At 35.4% G+C, this 12407-nt stretch overlaps 1 protein-coding gene across 1 annotated transcript in view; it reads right to left on the reverse strand.

Annotated features, from left to right (window-relative positions):
- LOC108575994 overlaps positions 1–12407 on the reverse strand; it is a gene marked incomplete at its 5' end in the record, with an annotated part of 58828 nt that overhangs the window by 16809 nt on the left and 29612 nt on the right. Inside the window, 2 exons of the mRNA XM_017938933.1 lie at positions 9309–9434; positions 11548–11652. Of these exons, the coding sequence (XP_017794422.1) occupies positions 9309–9434; positions 11548–11652 (231 nt within the window). The remainder of the gene's footprint in view (positions 1–9308; positions 9435–11547; positions 11653–12407) is intronic.

The raw sequence follows: 12407 nt of genomic DNA on the forward strand, positions 1-12407 counted from the left end.
TCGTAGACAGTTACACAAAACGTTCTGGTGGCGTCGTGAATGCTATTAAGGACTCGCTGAATGACACGAGTCGATTCGATTTAAAAACAGAAGAAGAAAATGAATCAACACTGGTCAGGTACTATTTTAAATATAGCTTCCGGACTGTATTGCCCGAGGAATATTCGACGCTGTGGCGTCTTGAATTGTTGCCAGTTGTTGAACGCGAGCGCGGTGATTTAGCGGCGTACACGCGCCGCTGTCGATCGCGATCGACGATAGCAGCGAGCCCCACAGCGTCACGCCGCCACCACGGAATGTGATTAATGCGTGTTATTAGATTTCGGCCTCGCACGAGACTCGCCGCGCATTCCACTGACTGGGCTCAAGGATCCGCGAAATAACAAACGGATGCTTGTGTGCTGGACAGTTGTCTTCTTGAGGGCGAAGAATCGATGTGGCTGGGTTTGGAAATGCGTGTGACCAGCCACTGTTTCGTGATTTAGGGTTGGCTCTGCTTATGGGATTACTGTGGATTCGCGTGTGAGTTTCGCTAGTGATCTATGCGTGGGATTATTCGTGGATCTACAGTTAGGATTTGTGTGTGAATTGTTCCGTGAGTCTGTTTATAGGTTTGACCAAGGTTGTTGCGTGTGAAGATGATTGGTGACAATTGATGTGCGATTTGTTGTAGTATTGGAGTGTATGAAGTTGGTCCTGGACATGTGTACGGTTTCGGTTATGTACTTATATGTGAATGTCATTGGTGGTTCATATGGAGCCAATTAACGTGGAATTTGCGTGTACAAAGTTGATCGTGGATCTGTGTAGCGTTTGTCTGGTGATTTATTTGAAAACAATTAGAGTGGAATTTGCGTGTACGAAATTGATGGTGTGAATGTCATTGGTGGTTCATATGGAGCCAATTAACGTGGAATTTGCGTGTACAAAGTTGATCGTGGATCTGTGTGGCGTTTGTCTGGTGATTTATTTGAAAACAATTAGAGTGGAATTTGCGTGTACGAAATTGATGGTGTGTGGTTTTAGTTGTGTAGGTTTTTGCGAGCTTGAGTTTGATTGGTGGTTTATATTGGAGATAATTAATGTGGGATTTATTATGGTAGTTGGGTGTATGAAATTGATTGGGGATGTGGTTTCATTTATGCATTCGTGTGTAAGATTGAATGTGAGTTTGACTGATGGGTTATTTTGATGATGATAAACATGAGATTTGTTGTGATACGTGTGTGTCGACTTAATTGTGAATGTATATGCGGTACTGATTGTGGATTTATGTGTAAGTTTGATTATTTGCTGATTAGTTGTGAATTTATATGTAGGTTCACATCGTTACTTTTGGATCTGTAGATGAATTTATTTGTGGATTCAAGTTCTTGTATAAGTCTGTGTTGCATCTCTTATTTACGGACGTAGGTGTAGGTTTATGGATGAGTTTATGTATGGAGTTATGTGTGAATTACTCCTGTGCGAGTTTATGTTGGATCTATTTGTGAATTTGATTACGGATCTGTAGGTCTATCTGTGGAATTGTGAATTTGCGAAATTAGACTTAAATTTACGTGTAAATTTGTCTTCGTCAATTTTCATTGTGAATTTATATTCGAATTTGTTGTAATTTTGCTAATCTACCTAGGAATTTATCTGCAAACATATCTTTAAGTTTGATTGTGGATTTATGTGTAGACTTTGTTTGTGGATATAGATGTAGATATACATCGTTACGCATCTATCTACGGATCTACTTAAAGAGGATTAGGAAGTTTGAAGGAGGATTTACATTTAGTTATCTACATTGTCTAATGAATATATCATTTTAGAAGAATTTAGATTATTACTACATTTGCGAGATTTGTATTATTCTTTTCGAAATAATGTCAATGAATTAACGAGAACGTCTACAGTGTGCAAATAATATACGTTTTTCAAAGACAGTATTAGAATGATTCAATAATAATGCTATCAGTTTTATGAATTAACAAAATTAATAAGGAGATTAATGTTTTCGATCTTGATTATGAAATGTGACTTGCGACCACGATCTATGTACAACCACGAGTGGTCCATTTTTTGAAACAGATGATAACGGTCACCCTCGGGATCTTCTCTTCGACAGAGACTCCCAGGATTTATGAATTCCAGTTACTTAACAAACCAAAACAAAAAATAGCTCTTATCTACATAAAATATGCACACGAATAACATCAAGACCCAAATCACTGCAGTTCCTATAAACTTCCATCAACTTCGCACAATGTCCAACTTATCACCTCGCAATAATTAAAAAAAAAAAGAAGAACCAAATATAAAATACACCAGGAACAAAAAAACAAAACAATTCTAAATCATACATTTCTAAATCACAGACAAACGTGAGAAAAACAAAACAATGACACTCTTCAATACCTTATAATTACTTCACAGACAACTTATCTTTACAGATGCGACGAAAATTAAAAAATACACAAATAAAGAAAAAAAACTACGAATCCCCGAAACAGGCAAAACTGACAAAAAAAAAAAAGAAGAAAAAACGATGGAACAAAAGAAAAGAAGAAAAACCTCTGGATAATCGGTCAGAGGTTCACCAATCCTGAATCATGCTCGACGTGAACCAACTCTATCCACCAGGGGGGCAAACAACGAGTACCGAGCGTCGCGTGTGTCGTGTATACGTGCAACGTACGCCGAACGAGACGCGTTTGCGTCCGAAGAGGCGGTGCATCGCGACGCTGTTCCGTCGAGGCAACGTCTACCAGCCGGTTTCGTGCATGATACTGCCGGCGTCGATATATCGCGACGCTGAGAGAAGGTGGACGTGATCAGAGGGGGCTGCCGCCGCGGCTGGAAGGGGCTGCAATGGTCCATGGTGTGTCGATGATGGACGGTTCGTTGCGACCACGTAATCCACACTTTCTCACACGAACCGTACCTGACTCATTGCCAATCACCCCTTCCCATCGTGCACGCCGACCTTTTCCAACCTTTGTTCCGTTCCTCTCTCCTCTTCGCTGTTTTACCACAGTTTTCCTCTCTGTTGGTTTCTTGTTTTGTACTTTGGTTGACGTTTGTGGGAATGCAAGCTCGAAACTTGGAACATTTTCTTTTCGACTTTGAAATGTTGAGAAATTTAATTTTTTGTTTTTGGTGAATGATGAATGCAATGAAATATTTTTAATGTTATGAAGTTTAGAAAATGTGAAGTAAAGCTTGGTAGAAGGATAAGCGAAGTGTTTTTAGTTAGTGATTTTAATTGTGAGTAGAAAATGAAACGTGATATTAAACTTTTGTGTGTTCGTTTTGTTTTTCATGACATTCGGTGGATTTTCGGAAAGAATTGTATATTTAGAAATAGGTTGTTAATGCTTATTCCAATGAGTGAATGTAAAGTGTGATGTAACTGTGATGTAAGTTAGTAGTTTGATTATTAGAGAAAAGTAATGCGAAATTCAAATTAAAATTCGTATGGTGTTCGATTTTTTATGTCGCACAATGTACCAGTAGCTTTAGAGGGCAAAACTAGCTAATGATATAAAGCAACATCGCTTTGCGAATACAATATTAACACATAATTCGTAATTTCATAACAGATAATATAGTTCAACACTGTAATGCAAGGTTTAACTTTAAATTGGTTCGACAAAAGCAATTACAATATAATTCATCTAATCAAACAGATAAGCTACGTTCATATTATATTACCTTTCTATCAAATTGTTGAACAAAAAGGTAAATTCAACTTATTGCAAGGGCTTATTGCTAACATTTTGCAAAGATAGTAAGAGTTCCTATAGTTACAATTATTTTCAATTTTTCCCCACTGATAGGAGAAATAACCCTAAAAAAGGACTCGCATTATTCCTGAAAATTATGAAATGAAATAAACACTTGTACACTGGCGATCATAAAATTTTCCAAAATCACATCTTCAATCCTTTTTATTTTGCATAAGGGTAAAAACAAAAACAAAGATTCCTGGATCATTTTGCGGAAGCCCCTCAATTTACACGGAAAACGTTCTCCAGGCAAGGCAAACTTATCGAAACAAAAGCGTTTCCTTCGATCCTCGTTCCTGGTACCGGCCTATCTTCGGCGCCGTTCGCTCTGATTTGCATGATTCTCGTTCTGTTCCCGCCTTTCACACCATTCTTCGCCTCCCTGTCGCCCCTTCGTCAGCTGGTTTATTGGAAAGTTCGACCTCGTTGCACCGTACACGTACAAGGGATGTTCTATAATGGCTCTGCATACACTACTCTCTTCCTCTTTCACTCTTTTTTTTTCCTCTCTACACCCTCTTTCTCTCTCTCTCTCTCTCTCTCTCTTTCTGTACGTGTACTGTGTTTCTTTTTCTCTCTAGCCTGATGGTTCTGTGTCGTTTAGTCTCGTTTAATTTCATATAGGTCCCGAGTGAACTTCTGTGAACCGAATCGATTGGAATCGAAAGAAATGGCGAGCAAACTGTGGCTTGGCAATTTTTTGTTACAAGAATTTACGAGATTTATCGACTCTTCTCTGTTAGAGCATTAGAATATTTTCAGTGTAGAATGTTGATTAAATCTTCTACGATTTTAGTGTGCTGTGTCTGGGAATATGAACAAGTGAAATATTCCATAATTCAAAAATCTTGTAACTTGAATACTTTTTGCTTCTTCGATTTTATGATTAGTCTAAATCCATGGTTCAAATAATTTACAATGTGAATATTCTACAAAATATTCGAATATCTTGTACTTTTAACACCTTGCAATATTAGTAGCCCATACAGTCCTTAGTTGGAATATTTCATATAGATACAATTTCCTATATTTAGTTCAAATAGATATTCTTCTCGTTCCAAGTTCTGCTTGAAAAAATTCTGGCTCGTGAGTAATTTTATCCCCGCTAAAGTTAAGCTCCCAAATTATTTTTAAGCCTGGAAACGCGGTCGTTCCGCAATCGTATCGATTGATCCTTGGATAAGGTTCTTTTGTCGCCAGAGAATAATGGATCATCGGGGAAGGAATCGAGACCCAAGGACGATATGTTCGAGGAATACTCGTGTCTAGTAGCTTATCTGACGTTTCGAAATGCATGTTTCCTGAGGATGATGTTCCATGGAAATAGTTGTACCGAGGCGTCTTGGCAAGATATTTTACTGTTTCGTGTAAAACGTGAGTTTAAACAGATGTAGGAAAATGGTAAACGGGTTAACGAAACGTGCATTTTCTTTCTTTTCTCTTTTTAATAGAAATATTCTGCGTGTGTATTTCTACTTAAATGGGAAAACATGATAAATCACATTTTTCGTCTTTTGTAGAGGAGCAATTTTAAGGTGCAAAATTTTTAAGTGATTCCTTAAGTTGGGAAGTTAGTTTTGAGTAAAGTAGCGACTCCTTAAGTCAGTTCTGATCAAATTCTCAAGATTTCTTGAGATTAAAATTTTCAAGGATGATTCCAAAACTGTTTTTATTTAGATTTCGGATTAAATAGGTATTGTCGTAATATTAGTTATGCTCTTGTTTTCTTTTCTTTCTCCTTTTATAAAACTTTGTGGATTTCTCAGTAATATATACACCTAAATACCACGAAAATCAGAAAATAAACAAAAATGGACTTATCGTGTATTTCTCCTGTGATATTCAGTTGCAAAATCTCTTTTCTTAAATATTTAGATATTCAGACAGAAAATAATTGATTACGAAAAGAATTTTAATAAATTGCGATTTTGATTTCTGTGATTTGGAATGAATTGAATTGTTGAATTTGATTGGAGAATTGAGTTTTTTCTCTTGTGGCTGTCATGTACAAATTGACCAGCCTGATGAAAGATCGCGTGACGCTTCTGATCGCTCATCAAACTCGAAAGTCGAAATATATATGATGAAAATAAAATGTGAATGACAGAGGCGATCTTAGCTTTGAAAAAAGAAAAGAAATAGTTTATTAGGTCGCCCAGTGACTATTTTAATTAATTATTATAGAATTATCAAGACCATTGAATTATTATCCAGGCTTTGAGATTTGTGTTTGAGATAATTCTCAGCTACAATATATTCAAGTTTCCGTGAATTTGTGTTTGTAGCAATGCTGTTGAAATATTTATAATTAAATACAAGTATGCTAATTTAACGCGTGTCCTGGATTTTCTATTTCTGTAACCGTGAAATTTTCATTGGCACTTATTTTGTATTCTGTGAAATGGATATGACGTAGTAATTGTATAATTATCATGTTTTACGAAAAGGTGTAGAATCTCAAACATTTAATAATACAATTTTGTCAAATATTATCAGTATTCGCTAAAACGTTTAAATAAATTTTTCTGACTTTTCGATATAAGATTTTTATGCAAAAGAACTTATATATATCCGCCTATAGAAAACAAAATATTATCACAGATTTCTTCTTTTGAATGTCGCACGATACTTGTTAAAGCTGCTTCTTCCCTCCGCGAAAGCACAGGTGTTAACAGCGAATCGTCAAGTTTACGTTGTCAACAATTCGGCAGATTACAAGCAGAAACACGGCGTAGAGCTGATCGCGATTCGTTGTACCAACAAATTCGTTTGAAATAAAAACAGATCTTTCAGATTTTACTGCGTGAAAAATCGGAATTGGCAGCCAGCACTGGCAGCGAATATGAATTTTTCAAATGACCTGCTTTTCCGCTTAAAACTTTATTTTCCTCTGAATTCGTGACTCTGTACGTGCGACTGTTTTTGCGCCTAAAATTTTAATTCACATCCGTGCTAAACAGTGTCGTGAAATTTCCATTTATATGCGAAAATACAAATTCACCGAGATTAAATTCAAACTTAAGATTTCAGTTAAAATTCAAATTCGAATTGTTAGAACTTTGGAGTTAAAGTTAAATATCCTTCAACGAAGTAATCCTCATGCGACGGATCAGATCTACTGGCGTCTGTGTTTCTCACATTTCTGCGACAGAGAAATGGAAAAAGCTTATCGAACTTCAGCAGCAAAAGCATCGTCGAAAATCGAGCAATTTCACGGCTACAATTGCCGCGACATTTTCATACACGTGCAAGCATTGGTCGAAGTGTACAATAAACGTGAACGCAATTGATTCGCGGACGAAGCTTGCGCAACCATCGCGAAACGTCATCGAACCTCGATCACACTCGAAGCGCAACAAGCAAAACGAGCTACTTTCGCACGTTTAAAATACACAACAAACGCGTGGGAGTGAAAACAATTAAACGATAGAAAAAAAAAAAGAAAGGAAAATTGCATTGAAAAGCGGCGGTGCACGCTAACGAAAATTGAACGTGCTCAACGAGAGGATCCTCTCGTTTTGTAAGTTGATCAATGACAGGCGAGAAAATAAATAAAACACTAGAATCGACAGGGTTTGTTTTGTGCGTGGACTAATTAGTCGTTGCATGAACTCTGTCTGTTTCTACGAGAACAATTCGTGTAATAAACATGATTTTTAATATGCTGGAAGATTAATGAGAAAATTGGTATTTACTATTGGTTGTTGTTGTACATTTGGAGGAGAGAGAAGTTTTGTAAAAATTGTGGCAAATATTGCGCTTACTAATTAGAGAATCCTGACAAGTTGTTCTGATAAAAACAAAAATAAAATAAGATATACAGTGACTCTTACTAATATTCGGACACTCTTTAGAACAGTGTAATTCTTTTTAAATTGGATCAAACGACTTGAGTGTTTTCGAGAAGTTAGAAGGATTAGTATACTGATGATAGAAAATATTGCAATTTGTAAAGGTCACTGTTTACAACTTTTTCACCCGAGCTTCTAACGAAAATTTAAAACATACGTTTTGTAGATTTATGCCAATTACACGCATGCTGAAAATTTCATGGAAATCGGTAGATGGAGAAACAAGCGACAGGCATCGAAAGATGTAGGAATCTTCAGATTTATTGCAATTATAGGCCGAACGTCGTGAAATAGTGCGATTTTCACAATCTTCAACGATTTGTAGTTCGTAGTAACATTAACCGATTTCGATGAAATTTTCAGCATGCGTATAATTGGCCTAAATCTGCAAAACGTATTTTTTAAATTTTCATTACGGGCTCGGATAAAAAAGTTGTCGAATGTGACCTTTACAATTTTCTTCACGATTCCCACAAATTGCAATTTTTTCAACAAATTTCATACGCGTCATCTAGTATACTAATCCTTTTAACTTCTCAAAAAAAACTCAAGTCGTTAAGTCCAATTTTAAAAGAAGTTATACTGTTCTAAAGAGTGTCCGAATATTAGTAAGTCACCGTATCTAGAGTGTTATCAAATTGCAATACTGAATCATTCAATCAAATATAGTTCTATGATGAAGAAATTTTCCAACGTTACACTAACATCTACACACTTATATTTATCACAACAGAAATAAAAGTAAAATACACGGTGACCCATTTTAGTTTGTAAATATTTAGATTTCGGAAAGTACGTTGAATTGGAAAAGTTGCTTCTGGGAGATTAAAGGAGGAGTACTCTTGGGGAATACTAAAGTGTGTAGGGATAAATTCACTTAGTGGCATTCCGGTGATTTGAAGGACAGTTGGATATTTTTTTAATGACACATAGTATCTATAATTCAACGTAGTTTCCGAAATATTACCATTTATATGTTAAGAATGAGTCACGTAAAGGATAAACGTAAAAACCAAAATAGTGTCGTTGAACATTACTAGATTGCAACACTAAATCGTGGAAAAAGAATGCAAGTCTAAACATAATTGAAAATTTCACACAAAAAGAGAGCTGTAAGTGTCATTTCAGAAAAGAAACTTTTTCTATAAAAAAAAAAAAAAAATGAACGTGTCAATATCAGTAAATACGAATGGAAGATTGCATAAATTAGTGGATGGCACAGCTGAATATTTATCGCTAAATTTAGAAACGTAAAGTATTGCGGTACATGTAAATAGTAAGTTTCGATCTTAATAAATAACATTTTGGTAACTAAAAAATTGTTTCCCTGAAATTTTTATTTTTGTGATACATACAGCCTTTTTTATGTCCATTATTCAATTCTTTGATCAAAAAATTCTCTTTGCATGTGTATTTTCCATAGCTTAAATTCATTTAACATTACACGATGTATTTGAACAACCAATAAACCAACATCCGACAGAATTCTTGCAACAATTCTCTAATATACAACGTCAAAGATACTTTCTATCAGCTAGAAAATACACGAAAGACACAAATTGGTAATTAATCGACGACAACGGGGGTGAAATGTGAGAGAATTCGGGATAATAGGGAAGGGTAGAGTGGGGGAGGGGTGGGGGGAAGGTGTACATTGATATTCCTGGTCGTGGCGAGGTCTCACCAGGTGCACCAGAGACTGGACGAGAAGACGGACAGGATTTCCGGCGGCTTGAATGACCTCAACCGCCCGCTCGTGTGTGCTGTGTCGCAGATCCACGCCATCGACCTCGATTATTCGATCACCGATCTGAAAGCAAACGGGAACAGGGGGTCGCGTATTCAATCTTTTTTTATTTATCTTTAGAGTTTTAAATTCACCGGAAGTCCCTTTCTTCCATTTCTTTTCTCTATTTCACGACTCGTTAATTCCCTCGAGGATATTTAAATTACGTATCGATTACTTGGTGTTTAAACAAAACTTTAATGAGAAAAGACAGGAAATGTTTCGGAGAAAAAAAGCATACGTATAGTTGGCAATTAGAATGATAACATTTATAATTAGATTTCAGTGTAATGTTACGGCATATGAAATAACTTTAATGTTAAAGGTGAGACAGCTGGAACATGATATTCTGCTTGATATAGGGCAGCAAAGAGCGAAGGTTTATTGTTCTTCAACCAGTTTTCAGACATCGTTATGGGGTTAGCAGAGAAAGTTCGTTTGACTCATGAGGTGAATTAGGAATAGATTTGTTGACCTTTTAATTTTACACCGTACCTGGTATAATTCAGTTTTGGTGAAATTATTCTTTGATTTTAGTATAAACTTCCTTGCTACAAATAAAGTGTAAACAAAAAAATAAGCAAATTGTTCAAACATTAAATCAAGATCCACTTAGTTGAATTAAATATTATGTAATATTTAATGTTATTTAGTACCATTATTCAGTATTACTTGTTAAATACTACATAATTTATACATATTATTACATTAAATATACCCACTTAGTCAGGGCTGAATTTAGAAATGCTGAGGCCCTAAGCTATACATAACCCAGAGGCCCCCTACTGTTTTAAATTACATCAGCTGGTCTCAGAAAAATTTAAAATATTTTTAATATATGAAAATGTATTGTCTTTTAATTTTTATTAAAAAAAGTAATAAAGGATGTGTTTACAAAATCACAGAAATAATTATATAATTAAAGGGTTTTAAAAACGACAAATCAGGCTCATAGAACAGAAAGTTTTAAATTAAAATAGGAAAATAAAAGGTAAAAATTAAATTAATGTAACAACATAATTGGCAGTACATGAAAAATTAATCTTATTGGGTAGATACCCTTTGAAGTTAGCCGACATTTTGAAAACTCTCAAATAAATGCTTTTGAAAAAAAAAGAAGACAAAATATCTCAATCACATTTCCAATGCGCCAAAATTATTTTAATGTTATATTTTGTATATTCAAAATTATTTACAAATTATCGTAGTGATATGTCTGACTTCCTTTGAGTGATTTTTCTACGAGATGTTTTTTAATCAATTTTTAATCCGGCACTGCACTTAGTTACACACTCAACCGTTAAATTATGTCCAAAAAGGACCTTCTAGAATCTAGATCAATCAACGAAATACAGTAAATTCTCCACAAGTGTCAGTCCGCAAGGAACCTAAACCTGACACTTGTAGAGTCAGGGACTACGTTTTCGAGCCTCGCGCCCGCCTTTGTAGTTTGCCGAACGTAGACAAGGACAGCGAATAAAAGATAAGGATGAAACGTGAGTCGAGGCAACCAAGCGATTTAAATACCAACTTTTTTAATTTTACGTTTTTTATCCCGAAATTTTTCTTAACATATTGATGAGATTTTTCTGATGAAAATGACATCAAACACGACATAATTCGAACAACATTTACTTATTAACACGTTCACTGTCACGCCAGACAAAAAAAAATTTCAGATGAAAAAAAGGAAAATTAAAGAAATTATATTTTTCTATTATGAATTGTCGAGCCGTGAAATCTCGTAAAAGAAACCGAGTGGTGTAGCGTTACACGCTTGACTGACAGCGAGCGAGATAACGTAGGCGTAGGACCATCTATACTGACACTTGTAGAATCCAAACTGTCTGACACTTGTGGAGAATTTACTGTACTGTCATTTACAAATGCACACTTTACAGCGAATTGAACAAATCAAATAGAATTAGCGTAAGAATACTCGAACTCTCGTGGCGAATGCGAAATTTCCTTTCACGTGACACCGCTCTAATTCTTCGGAGCGTTTTACGAAGGACAAGTTCGAGGTCGATTAAGATCGACTCACGGTCGAATCCACGAGCGGAATACCGAATCATTTCTTCCTTTCTTCTCTCGCTGAACACGAAACACACGTGCGAATAAAATTGAAATACGTTACCTTCAGCTCGCCGGTCCTTCCAGCTGGACTGTTCGGCAACACGTTCTTTATGAATATTCCGGATATGTTCTGCGACTTACTGGAGCTGCCATTGTGCAGATCGACCTGCAATAAACGTTTCAATAACCGAAAAAATATATAAAATGGAAAATAAACAATTCTTAGATAAAAAAAGAACGTTGGATTGTGAAATTTAATATAATTTATATTAAGCGAGAGTTTAGTTGATTTTTCAAGCACAGTATTGTTCCAATATTTTACTCTTTCAAACCTCTCTTTATCGATGTATACTGGCTTTTATTATTAAAACTACTTAAGACTGTACGAGAGTTCCACTTCTTCGAGAAATTTTATATGACTTTTGGTAAGTTCAAATTCAAGAAAGACGTAAAGTAAATAATTCTTTAAATATTTCCCCTAGAGAAAGGAATGAAGATAAAATTTTTATTTCACGGAATTTCGTAGGAAGCGGATTATTATTAGAATAATTCTAGTCTAGACTATTTTGAAGAAAGAAATTATATTACAGCAACCTCTTTCTCAAAGAAATGGCCTTGAACTGTCAAAGTTTTCATTATAGTAAGAAGTTTGCGTTTTGTCACACGCTTATAAGACCCTCCATTCAGCTAAAGTCAAGCCTTTATCATGTCAGCATGAAAAAAGAATTCTCTAGGTCAATGACCGACAGAGTCCATTCTCTAAAATTATCCCGGAAGCATAATTGATATTGCGCAATATCTGCTTCCTGGAACAACAGAATTTAAATATTTATCTTCAGACTCGTTGTAACATCAAATGAAAATTTTCCGAGTTTTCCTCGAAGCGTAGTTAAAATCGAATGAAATATTTTATTTGAACAA

This window comes from Habropoda laboriosa, unplaced genomic scaffold (genome assembly GCF_001263275.1).
Source record: "Habropoda laboriosa isolate 0110345459 unplaced genomic scaffold, ASM126327v1 scaffold357, whole genome shotgun sequence".
Lineage (NCBI taxonomy): Eukaryota > Metazoa > Arthropoda > Insecta > Hymenoptera > Apidae > Habropoda > Habropoda laboriosa.